The sequence below is a fragment of the Chanodichthys erythropterus genome, chromosome 24 (assembly GCF_024489055.1).
Source record: "Chanodichthys erythropterus isolate Z2021 chromosome 24, ASM2448905v1, whole genome shotgun sequence".
In the NCBI taxonomy this organism is placed as follows: Eukaryota; Metazoa; Chordata; class Actinopteri; order Cypriniformes; family Xenocyprididae; genus Chanodichthys; species Chanodichthys erythropterus.
The window spans coordinates 16,612,256-16,631,986 of record NC_090244.1 but is presented as its reverse complement, the minus strand read 5'-3'; the positions used below and the strand labels follow the sequence as shown (position 1 = coordinate 16,631,986).

The 19,731-nt window shown below is 39.6% G+C and overlaps 1 protein-coding gene across 2 annotated transcripts; it reads left to right on the top strand.

The window, feature by feature from the left end:
• The first annotated feature begins 999 nt into the window (after positions 1 to 999).
• brd1b (bromodomain containing 1b) lies at positions 1,000 to 19,347 on the top strand. 2 transcript variants are annotated; one of them, XM_067379069.1, is made up of 13 exons: positions 1,000 to 1,310; positions 5,429 to 6,793; positions 7,430 to 7,586; positions 7,674 to 7,805; positions 7,983 to 8,111; positions 8,798 to 9,110; positions 9,218 to 9,478; positions 10,226 to 10,699; positions 10,780 to 10,909; positions 11,283 to 11,413; positions 14,486 to 14,595; positions 14,980 to 15,134; positions 17,918 to 19,347. In XM_067379069.1, the coding sequence occupies exons 2-13, from the start codon at positions 5,448 to 5,450 to the stop codon at positions 18,102 to 18,104; spliced, it is 3,525 nt and encodes a 1,174-aa protein (XP_067235170.1). In that variant the 5' UTR covers positions 1,000 to 1,310; positions 5,429 to 5,447; the 3' UTR covers positions 18,105 to 19,347. The 2 variants fall into 2 exon arrangements, with proteins under 2 accessions (XP_067235170.1, XP_067235171.1); XM_067379070.1 differs by lacking the exon at positions 14,486 to 14,595 and having other exon boundaries at positions 17,918 to 18,071.
• The last annotated feature ends 384 nt before the right edge of the window (positions 19,348 to 19,731 follow it).

Below are 19,731 nucleotides of genomic sequence, written 5' to 3'. Positions count from 1 at the left end.
CAGTTTAGAGATTAGTTTTAGTTGTACCTACTGTTACTAAGGTATCAAATATATAGTCTTTTGTTACAAAATGAATTTGACATGTAATGCCATTACAGTATAGGCAAATGAGTCAAATACTAGTTTATAACTAGTTTATAAATGAGAAAAATACAAGAATTTTCCACAAAATGATAATCTCTTCCACGGTAAGATCGGTTAAAATTTCGCCATATGAGCTGGAACGATATGAAGACCTGCTATGGCAGTTTACTCAAGATAACTAATCAACTTCAGCCTATGATTTACATTAACATATGAGGCCATAATCATAATGATAAACGTGATAATGAGTTGACAGCTGATATTTCAATAAATCAAGCAATTTATGCTAGTAGCGAAACAGAATTTCCCACACCTTTTCATCAGTGACTTTCCCACGTTTTGCGTTGGACCCATAGACTGCGGTTGAACCAGTATATTTACCATATAAATCATTATTTCTTCATATATTATTCAATAACCGATTCATTCAATGAAAAAAAAAAAAAAAAAAAAAAAAAAAAAAAAATTCGACGAGAATGTCCACATACTGTACTTTGGTCATATAGTAAACTATATTTATCATTTATATTAAATCAAAATAGGCCTATATATTAAAAATAATCATTTAAAGTATTTTAACCAGCATGGAAAACATGAATTTGACATTTTAAATTATAAAATGAACACTCGGAGGTTCACAAACAAAACACCACTTTAGCTGCGCACTTTTGGCACAAATGGGCCACAAGTAACGTTATAGGGCGTGTAATTTTGGCGTTTCTTTTGTAATGTGAATTAATGAACACTTTGAATCACACAGAACACAGTAGTCATTGTGCATTTAGTCTTAAAACAATCGACGGGGCGCTGCCTAGCGTCCACTTCCTTGTTTTGGCGATGAACGTGAGGGCGTTGTGCGTGATGACGCAGCGCGTAAGGCGATGGAGAGCTGCAGCCGCATTGTTGTGGGGGGAAGAGAGGCGAGCTAGCCTGCTAGCATAGTGTCCATACGGCCAGCCCAATAACGAGCGAAAACAGGCGCGTTAGCATGGTCGAGCTGCTGTTATCTTGAGCGTGTAACTCCGGCCTTTAAATGCTTATTTTTGGATCCGGCAGACCGTTACGGATACCTCATATTACCATCGGAATACAACGGAGAGGCGGCTGGTGGACGATAGCGCGGCTCGTGCACGGATTAAACCTACTGCTGTTCAGTAGGCCACACCGCTGCTGCTTTTAGCTTGGCCGTACTTCCTTTAAAGCTTCTTTTAGCGTCGACGGCGAAGGTAAGAACATATCACAATGTCCCTTGGGGTTTATTTATATATTTGCAACCTGAAACATGCGTGTGTATTCATATTTTGCAGCGCCTGTTTTGTTTTGTTTGACGCCATGTTTGCAGTAATGTCGGTGGGTCTTTCCAAACAGCATTAGCTCACTAGCACAGCCACCAGCAGGCCGCCGGATACCGTGTGTGTGTCCTTGCTGCTCAGTTTGTGTGTGTTTTCTTACCAGTCCAGTGTGTTTGGCCTTGTTCTGCCCTGCCCCCCTCAAACAAACAAAAGCCCGGATGCAAACCGAGGCTGTTATCTGTTGCTACACACGCCAATGCCTTAGTTAAATGGGTTAGTGTATCAGATTGCGGGGCTTAAAAGTCGGGTATAAAAATAGAAAAAAAATAAGGCTCAATTTGGCAGTTACGTTAAATGCTCTTCTATTATTAATATTGGTTATTTACACTTATTATTTACAATGTCAGATGGCGAAATTCACATATTGACAACAAACGCAAGTGCCTTTTCTGTTTCTATGCCAACAGTTTCAAACTTGGGTTTAGGTTGCCATGGATACTGGATGAGATATATGCTTACAGTAATGCTGCTTTCACGTGCTATCGGAAATTTCCTACTTCCCACTTATGAAGTCGTTGTTACGAGCTCGCTGTGTTATCAACACGTGACATTCTATTTGGAGCTGTTCACGTCCTCGGACTGGGATTTATGCTTTTCTATGGCAACACTATCAACTCCTAAATAATCTGCAACGGTCAGGTGGTACATCAGTCACGCGGTACAGCTCTCAGAAAATTCCCATTTTCTTCGAGGACGTGAACACTTCTTACAAGTTGAAATCTCGTAATTACGGTAACTACAACATGTTCAACAAGTGTTGAAAGAATGCAAATCGTGGAGGACAACAGGTTAATTCTTGACTATTTTGAATAAAATGTAGCGTCACATTTGTTGACGACCATATAAACATTCACCACGGTATCTAGATAGCTTGCTGACATTTCTGTAATTTTGGTCGAATACAATCTATTTTTGCTAATGTAAATATGAACTTCTTTAACGACCAGACAAGGCGATGTAACTGTTGCAGCAATCATTCTCCCCTCCGCCAAGTTTATGGCACGCCCAACTCGGAAACTCGGCTTCCCAGTAGTGAATATGACTTGAAAGGGTGTACATGTTCAATTTCCCACTAAGAAACTTGTTTATTATAATGCCGCTAACACGTGAAGGCAGCATTAAAGGATTAGTTCACTTCAGAATAAAAATTTTCTGATAATTTACTCACCCCCATGCATAGGCGTAATTTGCGGGTGGGACATGTCCCCACCACTTTTTAAAAGGGCCCATATTGTCCCCACCACTTTTTGAAACATCTCGCGGCACGGATATCTAATACAAAAGAAACACCTCTAGTTGATTATCAATTTGTGTTAATAATAGGCGATCTGGCGCTGGGATGGGTTGTTTTTGAAATCATGTTGAGTGCTCGTTGTTGCTGTTATCACAGGTGCAACAGTGTTCTCTTGGCACTCATGCACACTACGGATTCACACGGGCGAGCGCTTCAGCGCAAATAAAATCATACATGGTTGGATTAGAACCCAGAACCTCTTGCACGCTAACGAAAATGCTGCCACTAGTCCATCAGGACAATTGATTATCAAAAACAGATCCTCGTATTTATTAACTAATATACACATTTCGAGATTAATGACATATTGTATTATAGCAGATGTAAGAAAGAAAAACTATCATATTAATTTTAATATCATATTATTATTGTTATTGTAATAATACAATTACAATAACCCCACCCCCCAGGCCCCCACATACACATTCCTGTCCCACCCTCTTTTTAAAACAAAGTTATGCCACTGCCCCCATGTCATCCAAGATGTTTGTGTCTTTCTTCAGTCGAAAAGAAATTTGGGGAAAAAATTCCAGGATTTTTCTCAATATAGTGGACTTCAACGGGGATCAACGAGTTGAAGGTCCTAATTGCAGTTTCAGTACAGCTTCAAAGGGCTCTACATGATCCCAGCTGAATCGGCATCACCTGCTTTCAAATGGAGCGGCATTTAATAGACGGAGCCGTCGCCACGCAATATCGTGTTCATATCGCAGATGAATCGCCTTTGATAATGAACGCGATATTGCGTGGTTTATCGGTGAACTACGGCTCTATTAAATGCCGCTCCATTTGAAAGCAGGTGATGGCGATTTAGCGGCAATCAGGGAACCGGCTTTACTGACGAAATGCACGTGACAATCTCATGCGATATATCATGCAGCCCTATTTTCTAACCACAAATGTTCATCTTGTAGTAGGGCTGCACGATTTATCGCGATAAAATCGCACGTGATATGGCAAAGGCTGCGATTATTTAATGCGTGGCTTGTCAGAGCTGTACGGCTCTGTGATCAGTAGTAAATGCTTCTCCATCTGAAAGACAGAGGGCGCTCTTGCGCAGAAACTCAAAATATGCCCTGCAGCAGAAGATAACATGCATCATATCGCTGTAGTAGGGCTGGGCAATATATCGCATGCAGTTGTCATGCGCATTTCGTCAGTAATCAGGGAATCGGCTTTACTGACTAAATGCGCGTGACAATCGCATGCGATATATCACCCAGCCCTACGCTGTAGCTGAATAAACAGAAGATTGAAACGCTTTGATTAATTAAACATGACTAATAAACACACAACTGCCTTATTCTGTGTAAGGAGCCACATCATCTCACAGAAGGACGCTCAACTGTCGTTATGAAGTGAGTTTGGAGTAAAAACATGTTAATAAATGCTTCTTGTGTCTGAAAAGAAGTTTGACGCGTGTTGCTTTTTCAAATGTACGTTATAAGCAACTCAAACTCGCAGTGCTTTCAGATGGATTAGCATTTGGAGCCATATTTCATGACAAGCCGCGCATAAAAAAACAATCGCAGCCTTTGCGATTTCATAATTGCACTAAGAATCATGTTTAAGCGATAATCGCGTTCAAGTTCAATGTTATTTTTCATATTGTGCAGCCCTATCTTGTACTGCGCCATGCATTACGTAATCACGTTGGAAAGGTCACGCGTGATGTAGATGGAAGTACCGCGGTAGGGTGAAAAAAAACAATCTCCTCCAACTTCAAAATCGCTTGACATTGTCGTTTTACATTTTTTTTTGTAAAGGCCGTTTGACTTAGTCTTTGCACATTCGCTTTGTAAAAACTTGCTTGGTACTTCCGCCTACGTCAAGCGTGAAGCTGCAACTGAAACTGCAATATAAACCTTCAACCTGTTGGTAAACGCCCACAATATGGGGAAAAATCGAGGAATTTTTTCCTCAAAAACCTTAATTTCTGGGGGGGTGGGGATGAGTAAATTATCAGGAAATTTAAATTCTGAAGTGATCTAATCCTTTAAGGCCTGTTCACGCCAATCATAAAGAAAAGATATTGTTGGAAAAGCTGATGAACGCTAAAAACATTGACAGTCAGTCAGAATCCATGCACTTAAGGCACGTTCACACCAAGAACAATAACTATATTAGCGTCCAGACCTATGCAAAATAATGTTTTACTATACGTGTGCACTGTAGTTGTCGTCTGTCGCTTTAAATGCTCAAGCTCTTTAAAGTCGGCGGATTCTGATTGGCTGTAAATGTTTTTAGTGTTCATCAGCTGGAAAAATTTTTTTCTGATATTGATGTCAATTATACTTTTCCTATGTCATATTCATTATAGTTGTAGTATGGACTTTACGGTAATTTAGCACCCTTGGTGTGAACGGGTCTCAACAATAACTACTCTGAGGAATTCTATTGTCGCAATTACTTTCAGAACAGCATTTTTCCAGTTGATTATTGCTCATTTTTCTGGATGCTAATACAATTATTGTTATCTTTGTAGTTATTGTTCTAGGTGTGAACAGGGCTTTACAGTGATATAGTGTGGTTGCAGCGTTGGGTTGGTTTTTTTAGCATGCGTGTTTGTAATTCTATCTAGAAATGGAGATTTATGGGCAACTGTTTTTTTTTTATTCAAAATGAAATGTAATCTTTGGTGGACACATTGTGGCTTTCAAACAGTTAGAAGTTGATGTGTGGTTTTCTTGTACTTCAGTTCCTCTGAGGCATTCAAAATGAGGAAGAAGGTTCGACATAATCGTGTCGCCACCCCGCAGAGGCCTCCCTCACCCATCAAACCCTCACGCAACCGCGAGACCTTGACATATGCCGAGGCTCAGCGCATGGTTGAGCTTGAGATCGATGGCCGTGTGCACCGGCTCAGCATTTACGACAAACTGGATGTCATCGACAGCGAAGACCCTTTAGCTCAGGAGATCAGCGAGTGCACCAGCAACAAGGAGAACACGGAGAAGCCGCAACAGGTTCTTGTGCGCTCTGTGCGCCTCAAAAACAACCAGCAGAAGAAGAGCGCCGCTTTGACGACTGTGCAGGGTTCGCCAGCTCAGGGCAGGCTACCGGAGCCAAAGATCAGAACGGTTGAGTACAACCTCCCAGCGGTGCCGCGGAGGCCGTCAACGTACTACACCTACGTGGAAAAGACGCTAGATGAGCTCGACGAAGAGGTGGAATACGACATGGATGAGGAAGACTACGCGTGGCTCGAGCTGATCAACGAGAAGAGGAAGAGCGACGGCTACAGCCAGGTCTCTCAGAATCTCTTCGAATTCCTCATGGACCGTTTTGAGAAGGAGTCTTTCTTTGAGAGCCAGGGCCAAGGAGATCCGCAGCCACTTATTGACGAGGACGCTGTTTGCTGCATCTGCATGGACGGCGAGTGTCAGAACAGTAACGCGATTCTGTTCTGTGACATGTGCAATCTCGCCGTGCATCAGGAGTGTTACGGTGTCCCCCATATCCCAGAAGGCCGCTGGCTTTGCCGCCACTGCTTAAATTCCCCTTCCCAGCTCGCCGAATGCATATTCTGTCCGAATAAAGGTGGTGCGCTTAAGAGAACGGATGATGATCGATGGGGGCACGTGGTCTGCGCCATCTGGGTCCCGGAAGTCGGTTTCACCAATACGGTTTTCATCGAACCAATTGACGGCGTGGCGAACATTCCTCCAGCTCGCTGGAAACTCACCTGTTACCTGTGTAAGAAGAAAGGAGTGGGCGCCTGCATTCAGTGCAGCAAGGCCAACTGTTACACGGCTTTCCACGTGAGCTGCGCTCAGAAAGCCGGTCTCTACATGAAGATGGAGCCCATCAAAGAGGTCACTGAATCAGGAGCCACTACGTTCTCTGTGAAGAAAACCGCGTACTGCTGCTCTCATACCCCAAATGGTTGCGTGAGGAGACCTCTTACTATATACGAGGACTCCAAACCCAAGAACGGTTTATGTCAGAAGGCAGCTCACAGGGAGAGAGCGAAGGGATGCCAGAAGAAGAAGAACAAAAAGCCAGAATCTGAGCCAGTCGCAGTGGTTCCGACGGTTTCCGGGCCTAGTATTACGCCTAAAAGGTAGGTGTGCATTTGATGAAATGTGTTTATGGAAAGATGAGCTAAAGCTTTGTATTGAATGGTTAGAAATAGGGCTGCACAATATTGGAAAAAATTATATTGTGATCTGACTTTTTCTGCAATATATATTATGATATGAAGAAATACAGTAACATTCACCAGATTTGACCCCAAATTACCCCATTTACTCACCCTTAAGCCATCCAAGACTTTCTTTTGTCAGATGAACAGAGAGATATTTAAAAATATCCATACTCTTGGTAGTGAATGGGGGGCGTGATCATTAAAATAATCCCTAGGTCCTCAGGGGGTTAATAAAAGCCTTCTGAAGTGAAGCGATGGCTTTTTGTAGGAAAAATATCCATATTTAAAACTTTATAATCTAAAATAACTAGCTTCTGCCAGATGACATCATTACGTCATGCATCGGGTCAGAGGTCACTCTTCTGCCGCAAATCTATGCGTACGGCCATCTGCCGGAAGCTAGTTATTATAGTTAATAAAGTATTTAATTTTTACAAAAAACCCATTGCTTCACTTCAGAAGACCTTTATTAACCCCCCAGATATCGTGCAGCCCTAATTTTTAATCTCTGTGATTCCCTTTTGTTTGACTTGTGGATCTCCTTCCTTGCAGTTTCAATACAATCCTCAATCAAGTATCTGTCCAGAAGAAGAAAGTGTTTGTGGAACGAGTTCTCAGTTACTGGATGCTCAAGAGGCAGTCGAGGAATGGCGTCCCGCTAATAAGGCGCCTGCAGACTGCCATACAGACGCAAAAAGAACCAGAAGAGGTGAGACTCTCTCAGGCTGGAGTGATTGACAGCCCAGGTCATATGCATATGAATTTTGAACAAGGATTTTTTTTTTTTGAATGACAGGCGCCATATGTCGAGGACCGTCAAGCTCTGACGGAGCAGTTAAAGGACTGGCACCGTTTAAGGCATGACCTGGAGCGCGCTCGCTTACTGCTGGAGCTCATCCGCAAGAGAGAGAAGCTAAAGAGAGAGGAGGTACAATTGCCGTTCTCAGATGTTGTGATGCCAGCTGGAAGAGAGAAATTACGATTTAATTTTTAAAAATATTTATAATTTTAATATAAACTTGGTATCAATTGGTACTTTTGAGATTCCTGATGTTGTTGACAAAGTTAATGTAATTTTCACCATGTTTTGGTCTGGTTTCTACAGATGAAGTTGCAGCAGTCAGTTTTGGAGATGCAACTCACTCCGTTTCCTGTCCTGCTGCGAGCAGTGCTGGATCAGCTGCAGGAGAAGGACCAGGCTAAAATCTTTGCCCAGCCTGTCAGCGTCAAAGAGGTCAGGCTGTCTCATTCCTATGGGCTATGAGTCATGTTGACCTTATCAAAATCTATAAATTGTTCTTATATGAACATTCCTGGTGTGAGAGAAATTGCATAAAACAGGTTTTTTTTTATTTTTATTTTAGCTTAAGTGTAATATGAATAATAAATGGATTATGAAAGGTATCATGAACAGAATTTAACATTATTAAAGTTCCATTTTGCTTTGTAATTTTTAGAAATGAAATATATAATGCATATTGTTTTATGGAAAAAAAAAAGTTATGTATGGTTCGACTCTTATTCCTTGCACCATAAAACAGAACAATATTACAGGCTTTGTAGAAATCTATACAAATTAATAGAATTCATTTTGATTTGATATGAATCTATATTTTTTCTATTTAGTATGTGTATATGTGAATATATATATATATATATATATATATATAATATTAAACATGAAAATGTTTAGCTGCCTTTATATATTAGGAAAGGTTGTGATAATATTTTGGGGTCTTTTATAAAACCCTTATGATAGTTTTGATTGAATTTTTCTTTATTTGTGCTATTTTTGTTTTGATGGTTTTAGTTTCATTCTAAAATTTGGGAAAATATTGAATGAGCAGGTGTTTCCAAATTTTTTGAGTGTACATAAAGCTTGTAGTTTTGTTCTGTGTTTGATTTCCCTCTTGCGTACAGGTTCCTGATTATCTGGACCACATCAAGCACCCCATGGACTTCTCTACAATGAGAAAACGCATTGACTCCCATGGATATAAGAGCTTGGATGAGTTTGAGGATGACTTCAACCTCATTATCAACAACTGCATGAAGTACAACGCCAAGGACACCTTTTTCTACCGCGCTGCTGTGCGTCTGCGAGATCACGGTGGAGCGATCCTCAGGAAGACACGGCGGGACACAGAACGGATAGGTTTCGACTTCGCCAGTGGAATGCACCTCGTTGAGCCTCCTAAGATAGAGCCACCTCCAGCATTTACCTGGGATGATGGTAATTACCTACCTGTTACATTTCTACGTTAGACTACTTAAAATCGAAAGTTACATATTTTGGGTTATTGGTGAACCATTATAGATTTTATTCTGTCTTTGTACCAGTTGACCGACTGTTAAACCCAGCCAATCGTGCGCACATGTCTAAGGAGGAACAGTTGAAAAAGCTGTTGGAGATGCTGGATTTAACCAGTGCCATGAAGTCATGTCCTTCCAGGAGCAAACGACTCAAGCTGCTCAAAAAGACCATCGGTGACGTGCGGATGGATATGGGTCACAAAACGGAGCCTCCTTCATTGGGGCAGAATAATCCCAAGGAAGAGGAAAAAGCGGCTCTTTTTGTACCACAAGCTACTGAGGAAGAAGGTGCACTCCTATTGAATCACGTCATTTTTTTAAAAAATGTTGTACAATTATTTCACATAACTTTGCCAGTATACGCAGTGCGGTCAATTTTTTTTAACACACATTATCATTATTTTTTTAACACACTATATATACGTGTTTAATTTATGCATTTAAAATCCAGCCCATTTAGCAATTTTTTTTTCAAGTTGGCAGCATTCAATAATATATGAAAGAAAACTATCTGTCCATTTGGTCTATGCATTAAAACCCCTCTGGAGAATCTGAGAGTGGATGTAAACATTTTGTAAACCAAATTTTTGAAGAATTCCTCCATGGGATCTCAAAAAGCCCAAAATCTATCTGGATTTAGCAAGAAACCAAAATTCAAAAACTCATCTGAATGATTATCAGCAACAATTTTTGGACATAAGAGCAATGTTCCTACAACATACCCCAATATCTGGAAATCAAGTGGCAGCAGCTTTTGCAACAAATCAACAGCATCAGTGTATACACATCCCTGACCCAAGTTCAGTTTTCACTGCAGAGGCAAATTAATTGGCATTGACTTTTCTTCACAACAGGATTTTTTAGTAACTGATTCAAAATGATATCTTGTCAAAATCATGTTTGTCAAAAGTCAGTTTGAAGGCATTTTTTTAATTATCTTCCTTAAAAGTCAGTTAAAATCCATTTTAGCCTCTTTTAAGAACTGTGATATTCTTCTAAATGGATTTGTACTAAATATTTAATCTGTCATTACAGGTGACAAGTCATTACCTCCAAAACTTGAGCCTTCAGACTCTGTGCCACTCCTGAAAAACTCAGAAAGTCCCTGTGAACCTCCAACACTGAAACCCATGGAGCCCAGCCCTGAAAAGTGCCCGAAAAAGGTCAAATTTGATGGGGAGACGTTCTCTACCTCACTTTTAAACGGTCTCTCCCCTGACATTCTGCCCTCTGAAAATAACGTAATGGTCGCTACCTCCACTCTCACCGAACCAGCGAATATGGTCAACCGGCGAACAGCTGTGCTGTTCCGAAAGTCAAAGAGTCCTCAGAAGCCGTCGAACACAAGTGAATCCTCAATTGACTGCCCTCAGCTGGGCACTAAGACGTTCCTGTCTGTGGTCATCCCTCGGCTCGAAACCCTGCTCCAGCGCAGGAAGCGGACGCGCAGTGCAAGTGGAGACAGTCAGGATGACGAGGATGAGTGTCCGATCAAACGCTTGGATACTGGTATACAGCTTACTCTTTAAATTTCGATAAACATGGTACCTTTGCCTGGGTATGTTTTAAACAATGTTTTATATCTGCAGGCCTGTCTAATGGCTTTTCAGAGCCAAAGAAAGGGCTACCTGTGAATCGACCGTCAGAGCCTCGCCGCCGCTGTGCTTCAGAGTCCAGCATCTCTTCTAGCGGAAGTGGGAGCATACAGGAAAACACAAGGTGGGAATGAGAACAAATAATACAATTTCTAAATGCGTACTATATATTGTTTTTGAGCTATTATTAATCATGATAAATTAAAGAGGCCATATTATGCCCTTTTGCAAAGTCTTGATTTTGTTTTTGGGTTCGGTTTTCATGCTTGAATGTTCAAAAAAAACATTTTTCCTCAAATTTACATTATTGCAGCACCTCTCTTCTCAGTCTGTCAGTAACGCTCTGTTTAGCTCTGGTCTCTATGAAGCCCCTCCTTACAAAAAGTGCAATATGCTCTTATTTGTTGGCTGGACCGGTGTGTTGTGTTTGGTCAACCACTTCAAGTGTGTTTGGGAAAATGTAAAAGCTTAAAACACCTTTTTTGAATCTCTTTTAGTGATGTCAGTCACACAAAGAGTGGGAAAGGGAAGCTGGCGATGACGAGACGAAACACGACGGATGATAAAAAAGAGCTGGTCAATTGCGTGGAACCGGGGAACATTTCCAAAGCCAACAAGCTGGCAGCAGGTAAGCATCCAGCTTTTTGCAGGTGTGAACGGGTATGTGGGATTTTACACCAGCCCCATCCTTCAGTTCTGAGAAATGGGTCAGACCCGTTCTAGCAGCTGCATTGGTGTCCCGTCAGCTCTGTGGAAGCTCGCTCTTCTTCCTTTTGCTTGCTTTGCCACTGACCTGCTTTTCATGGCTTTGTCTAACACAATAAAGACCTCTGCCTACTGCCGTAGTGTCTGCATGTGTGAAACCCTCATGTTTTAATAATCATCACGGCTTATCCTGTCCTTCTGGGTAGTTGCTGCTTACGTTTGCTCATTAACATGGTGCTTAAAGGGGTGGCTCATCTGAAAATGAAAGTCCTGTCATCATTTACTCACCCTCATGTCGTTCCAAATCATTCTGTTCTCTGTAAAACATGTGAAATGTTGATTATTTGCGCTTTTCTTTTTACGTTAAATATTACGCTAACTATATTAGTATCCACACCAACACACAATAACTTTATTTATTTTTGGCATTTGGGAAGGAAAGGTCAGAGAGCCGGGACTCTAACTCGGGTCGCACGAAGAGCAACGGAGCTATATGTAACCATGCTGCCCACGAGGCTATCGGCATTGACACAATAACTTTATTTTAAGTGCGCTCTGCAGTTGTTGTTTGCCACTTTACATTCTAGAGCTCTTTAAAGTCATGCGGTCTCTGATTGGCTGTCAGTGATTTTATCGTTCATCAGCTGGACAAAATTGATCTGAAAGTGATTCCAACGATATTGTTCCTTTGTGTCTTTATTGTTATTGCTGTAGTGTGGGGTTCACTATTCTCTAGGGCTGGCACAAACTGAGATTTTCACTACACGATTATAGTGACGAAGAATCGTGAATTGATAGTATCAATATCACAATGTATGTACAATGTATGTTTTTAATTACGAAATCATCATATGTATAGCATTAAAGGGGACCTATTATGCCCCCTTTTACAAGATGTAAAATAAGTCTCTGATATCCCCAGAGTGTGTATGTGAAGTTTTAGCTCAAAATACCCCACAGATAAATTTTTATAGGATGTTAAAATTGCCACATTTTGGGGGCACATTTTTGCAAACTGTGCTGTTTCAGCATGTGCCCTTTAAATGCAAATGAGCTGCTGCGCTCTGGCCTAAGAGGGCAGAGCTTCAAGAGCTCGTTCTCCGGTGTCAGGAGTCAGTCAGGAATGTGAAGCGTCTGTTTTCACTCTAGAAAATCACTGTAAGAGCTTAATAAAACTGTGCAAGTGAGCATTAAAATATTATCCATAAACTCTCTCTCTCCCTTGCATTATCATCAACATACACAGCAAAGTACACAAACACTCGTTACAATTAACAGTAAACAAATATATAAAGACCTTATACCTTTTCGGGTGGTGCTTAATAAACTGGTAAACTTTATATACGTAAATTAACTCTGATGAACTGTAATAAAGTGCTCTCACCTTCATTACTGCCATATCCAGTATCACTCTGGAGGCTGTAAACTGGATCGCGAACAGTTACTGATCTATCCTTGAGTAACAAATTTTTAGCTCAACCTTTTTTGGATTGTCCCTTTTGTATTGAAATTCGTTCACGAAGCAGTCTGGTATGAAATGATTCGCGTAGACATAAACGAATTTTGGTAGAGTTGAGGGAGCATTTTCTTCAAAAACAAAATGAATCCACCTCGTCTTCAGCGGCTCAGATTTCGAGTAAATGGAGAGAGCTATGTGGATTAATCCATCCAGCTACAGAACACCTAAAACGCTTGGGAGACATTCTCGTCAGTGCAGCAATGGCGGACTGTGTACAACTCAATCAGGGTGGTTCTATGTTAAAACGGCAGTGTCTGTCAACATTTGTGGGCGGGGCCTGTGGCTAATGTGACGTCACACTGCCAGGGATCTGGAAACGGTTTGTTCCGAGACACTGCTTATGATTTATGGAGATTAAAAAAAAAAGGAGTGGTTGGATTTTTTTCATTATAGGGTGGTTGTGTATACACACTGCCAACACACATTTATGTCCAAACATAAGAGTGAATTTTGCATAATAAGTCCCCTTTAACATTCATTTTTAAAAAGTATATATAATGTTGTTATTATTATTATTACTATTATTAAAGTCAATACAAGTATAATTGTGACACCACTGATGAAAATGATTATTAAAACCTTATTAACTTATTAAATTTATAGTTATCTTCCTTGGTGTGAACCGGCCTTAACTCTAATTTATTCATGTAGGTATTTGTTCATAATAGTAGCTCTGAAACACTATTTGCATTTCTGCATATTCAGATTTGGCCAGTGTTGATTTGCGTCACATAATTTTTGAATATGCGCAAAGCAAATGAGATTTGACTGCTATAGCAGAGGGGAAGATTTTAAGTTAATGGAGACTTTAATGTCGACATGTTCTTTTATGGAAATCATATGACTTGAGAGGTCATGTGGACTACTTTTATCACAATTCTGGAGCTTGACACTCCCTGTTCTTGCATAGAAAAAAGCAGAAACAAAAAAAAACTTGTCTTTTTGTGTTCAAGGAAATTGTGGTGGCTTTTTGAACTACTTAGGGTGTGTAAATGATGACGGAATTTATATTTTTTTGATGAACTAACCCTTTAAAGGTAATTTCATCCTAAACAGTATTTCTTGAACGATTTCCTTGACTGCTTACCATCATAATGCTGAGTGAAATCTTTTGGCCTGCCACGTGCTTTCTCAGAAATAGAAGGCTTACTTCTGCATTCTGACTCGCAAGCATGTCAGAGTCTGAGTGGACTCATTAGTCACATGACATGTTTGACCTTTCCAGACCACACCAAAACCATTTTCAGCACATTTTTTTTTTATTCTGATTTGAATAAAAAAATAAATACAAATAAATTTGTTTTTGGAAGTGACATTTGAAGCATAATGGTGTCTGGTTATTGGCTCGGCATGCTTCCGTTAAAGAAATGATCCACTGCTGCTGATTGGCTAAATACTGCCGTGGCTCTTGAGGTGTTCTGCGCCATTTTTTTACGGTGAACCCCTCATAACTTTCCATTATTCCTACTTTCATAGAGATTGACAGCAGCAATATTTGGATGCCTGCTAACACTACACCACTAAATCTGGAGCCCCTTAAACTAGTTTGGGCCAAACTTAGTGGATATCCTTCCTATCCTGCCTTGGTGAGTGTGCATGTGTGCATGCCGTCAGAGACTGGTTCTCCTTCTCTTCCTCTTCATTATTTCATGCATCAGCCTCCTCAGTGGCCAACAGTCAACCATAACATTATTGTCAGGTGATACAACCAGGATGTGCATGTGCGTACATTTTTTTTTTTTCTTTCTTTCTTTCTTTCTTTTTTTGGGGTGTATGTGAGTGAGCGTGTATGTGTGTGCGCGTGTGTGTGTGTGTGTGCGCGTTCCTGTGTTTTGTGGCAACCATTTCCATTTCCAACAGTTTATACATTAGCAGTCACAGGCACACTCTGAGTTACCAGGTTACCAGGCCTTTCGAGATGCACGTTCGAAGATTACTGTTGTGTTGACGGCCTCTCTGCCCACCTGTAGATCATAGATCCTCAGATGCCTCGCCCGGGTTGCCATCTCAAAGACGAGTACATTCCCACCCCTCCACGGGACGTGCTCAGGGTCGGAGAGCTGATGCAGTACAGGTCCAAGGAGAAACTCTTCCTCGTCCGCTTCTTCGACAGCAGACGCAACTGGTGAGAGAAGTATTCAAATATCTATACAATTACTGCAAAATGTGTTAACAATGTGTCTTACACCAGATGTTTTTAAGCTCTCCTGGGGAGATGTGATTTTATATTTTACATTTAAAAGTGTAAAAGCATCAGCAAGGTACTTTCAACAGACCATGAATAACTTTAAAAGCACGATTCTTTCTACAGCAATAATGGATGGGTTAAATATCAATGTATCTGCATTATATAACATAGGTTGCCTTTAATCAAAAATGTTCATTAACTTCAGCATTGCATGATACTATTTCAAAGTGATTTCCATCATTTTTACAGACAATAAATTGTATTTACCTATGAAAACAAACCTGGAAAGAGATGTGAGGATTTGAGGAGAAAAACTAGAGAATCTTTGTGCATTCCAGTGAATTAATGGTATATATAGTAAATTAAATCAGGAGAACAGACCACAAATGTGCAGTATATGTTGTCCTTTTTCATACCATTACAGTGGAATGCAAAGGGGAAAAAAATTAAAGAATGCAGCGACTGAAAAGAGCTCTTGCCATTAGAATCGTTGTTCTCAAATTCACAGCTCATTCAGACAAACTGATGGATAAGCTTTATTTTGTAGGGCAACCTTATGACTTGAAATGATTAGTTTCAGTCTTTTTAAATGGAAGTTCCCCAAACTGGAAGTGCCACACATAATTCAAAACACAACAATAGGATGAAAACAACCATTTTTTCCCCCATGTTTTTGCCACAAAATTGTTTTATTATATACAGAAAGCACTCTCTCTTTTAAAAGCTAGAAAGGTAATAACGGCTCTGTTCTTGAAGTAGATAAACTTAGTTTCTGCCACAGAGATACACAAAATATACAGATTGGCAGTACACAGTATGTTTTCAGATTTATCTACTCTGGGACCTGGTTTAAAAAAAATAATTAAAAAAAATAGTATAAAAACAGTTTCAGGTTCCTAAAACACTGGATCTGTCTGGACGAAATGCCGATACGATACAACATTTTTAAATATGCAACTAAACATGTCTCCATGTGGATGGGCTCCTTCTCTCTCCAATTACTGCATTACTAACTGAATTAGTCTGCTGTCAGTGGCTAAAGTCTCCATTACTAGCTCTAAAATGATATTTTGGAATTGGCAGTGGAGGCATGGGATGAGATTCATTAATTATTCCTTACATATGTATATGTGTGTATATATAAAATTGGTTATATATTATTTTTTGTAATGTAAATTTAATTAGTTTTAGCTTTAGTACAATGACAAAATAATTTTTGTAAATGCGATTTGATTAATTATACATTTAAAAATTATTACAAAAATAATTTAAAAAATGTTTTTTTTTTAAAAATAAAATATTTTAGAATTTATTTTAAAGTGTCTTAAAGGGTTAGTTCACCCAAAAATGAAAATTCTGTCATTAATTACTCACCCTCATGTTATTCCACACACGTAAGACCTTCATTCATCTTCAGAACACAAATTAAGATATTTTTGATGAAATCCGATGGCTCAGTGAGGCCTCCATCGCCAGCAATAAGACTCCCTTTTTCAATGCTCAGAAAGCTACTAAAGACATATTTAAAACAGTTCATGTGACTACAGAGGTTCAACCTTAATATTATAAAGCGACGAGAATACTTTTTGTGTGCCAAAAATAACAAAATAATGACTTTATTCAGCAATATCTAGTGATGGACGATTTTAAAACACTGCTTCATGAAGCTTCGAAGCTTTACGAATCTTTTGTTTCAAATCAGTGGTTCGGAGCGCATATCAAACTGCCAAAGTCATGTGAACTATTGAAATTTCGAAACGTTTTGAAACACTTATGATGTAACGAAGCCTCGTTTACTGAAATCACGTGACTTTGGCAGTTTGATACACGCTCCGAACCACTGATTTGAAACCAAAAATTCGTAAAGCTTCTGGGTTTTTTGGAGCACAAAAAGTATTCTCGTCGCTTCATAACATTAAGGTTGAACCTCTGTAGTCACATGAACTGTTTTAAATACGTCTTTAGTAGCTTTCTGGGCATTGAAAGCGTTAATTATCTTGCTGGCAATTAGGGGTGAAACGTCTGAAGACGCACACGCATTTATAATATGGTTTGCAGAAAATAAATAAGACAAAGTTATGCTAATGTATGTTTCTGTCGATGGATACGCATTCTGGCTTCCCCTAAACTTTGTTCAATGGGAGTGCCGTATGCTTTATATGACCAGTCATTTACTGTATTTACTTGTGCTCTTTGATTTATTTGTTCTTATTTTCTTTATTTTTACCTGAACATTGCACATACTGAACCGTACCAAAACCGTGAGCCTAAAACGTGATACAAACCGAACCGTGAGAAATCTGAACCGTTGCGCCCCTACTGGGAATGGAGGCCTCACTGAGCCATTGGATTTATTAAAAATATCTTAATTTGTGTTCTGAAGATGAACGAAGGTCTTACGGGTGTGGAACGAGTAATTAATGACAGAATTTTCATTTTCGGGTGAACTAACCCTTTAATGCATGAAAATATGCAACTGCCTTTGTGTTAGTATGGGTGTCTATCACAAGGAATCATCATATTTAGGGGTGTGTCATTAAGCCTTTTTAAAACCCCTTTCTTATCCAACTGTCTGTTTCTGTAGTATGCTGGGCAGATGTTTCAGTGTGGACAGAGAAAGGTCCTGACTCGTGAAACTCGGCTGGTTGGGACACAGTGTTACTTTGCTACTGCTTCTGCTGCCTTATTAAAATAACTCTGTACTCTTTAATCTCCATCAGGCAATGGCTTCCTAAATCCAAGATGGTACCGTTTGGAATCGACAAGACCGTAGACAAAAGCAAAATGTTGGAAGGCAGAACGTCAGGCCTCCGTAAAGCTGTGCAAAGCGCCTTCAACCGTGCCATGAACCACTTGAGCCTTGTCCAGGACTTAGGCGCTGAAGATCAACCCCCATTCATGGGGTGATGTTGGAGGGTTTCATCAAGCCCCACGTTTACCCGACGCTACGCTCCCGTATCAGACTGGCCGTGTTTACCGAGCCCCTCCCAATTCTGTTAGGAGCTGGCGAGCTTCTCAACTAACGAATGTGAGAGCGCCTTCACTCTCCTGTAATGTGCTGCAAGACTGCTGTGAACTCACACACTGCCATCTACTTTCCTTTACACTTCCATCACCATCCACGATTCGCCTCGTGTTTAACTCTGGCTGTAAATAACGTCATCCTAAATTATCCGACACTAATTTATTATTTTTTTGGTTTGTACCGCACACGACCTCCTGGAAGATTTTTACTTCAAGGTAATTTCTCAACCGCGCTGAGGTGCGAACCCATCTGGTGCTACATCACGTGCAAAGCCTTGATTTTTTTCCATACTAGAGACTTTTGGAAGGGGCTGACGCACTTACTGTATCAAACTTTTGTTGTTATTCTTTTTTTTTTTTTTTAACGGTTAAGTTATTGTAATGTCAATGCAAGCTTCTTCTCCTTGGCATTAACATGTTATCTACTTTTTTATATAAAAATATTCTTATGGGACACAACTAAGTGATGTTTGTAAATATTTATATAAAGCTAAGAAATTATATACATGTAATACTTTAGAGTGGTTAAAAAAAAAAAAAATTCGGAGAAGAGAAAACAACAGTAGCGATGAAAGCCAGAAGTGCATCACTCATGCAAAACCAAAAATTTTGCTGCCCAGTTTTTTTTTGTTTTTTGTTTTTTCCTTCTTTTTTTGGAATGTTTATTTCCCTTTTTTCATATTTGTTTGTGTGAATGTTTCAGGCAGGTAGTATGAAAAAAAAAAAAAAAATCCCCTAATTTGTTGCTTTTTATTTTACTGTGCTCTCGGGAACTGTATTGTAGGTCTGAATAAAGATGTGCCTGTACAAATGTGTTGTATTAGGACAAAGAAAAGTATGCAAAACTTTATATATTCGGAGTAGGCATATTTTGGTGGAAGCTGTGTTTGCCTATTTTTGCTTTGTGTGTGGGTGTTTTAATCATAGCCATCTGTTGTGACTGTTTAACTGTGTCTCTCTCCAGTATGGATTCTGGGTAGCATTCTGGGTTAAAACACTTTTTTTTTTTTTTTTTATGAATGTCTTGTATTGACCGGTACTCTTGTTTCTTTTCTCTGGGAGGATCACATTATAGCCAATGATAGTGAGTGCTGGCGAGATCCAGTATTTTTTAAGTACACTGAAAATAAACACAAAAAAATTTAAATTGTGTTGTTTCTTTTTTATGGTTGATTTCTTAAAACATTACTGAAGGTAACTTCAACTGGAACCTTCTGTTTGTATACTTTAGACTATGTTTGGGGTCTGTATGAACTGTATGAATAATAGTATATTTTGAATCGAACTCATATATATCACACACACACATACAGTTGTGGCTGGAATTATTGGCACCCTTCATAAATATGATCAAAGATGACTCTAAAAGTAAATCTGCATTGTTTATCCTTTTGATCTTTAATTCATAAAATGAGCAAAAATCTAACCTTTCATTGAAGGAAAAGCATTGAAAGTGGGGGGAAAATCACATTATGAAATGTTTTTCTCCAAAACACATTGCCCACAATTA

Bases quoted from the DNA above. Each gene is read 5' to 3' on its own strand.
- brd1b (XM_067379069.1), top strand. From the start codon at position 5,448: ATGAGGAAGAAGGTTCGACATAATCGTGTCGCCACCCCGCAGAGGCCT. The intron at 9,111-9,217 runs GTAATTACCTAC...TCTTTGTACCAG, and splicing joins AGCATTTACCTGGGATGATG to TTGACCGACTGTTAAACCCA. The intron at 15,135-17,917 runs GTGAGAGAAGTA...AATCTCCATCAG, and splicing joins TTCGACAGCAGACGCAACTG to GCAATGGCTTCCTAAATCCA.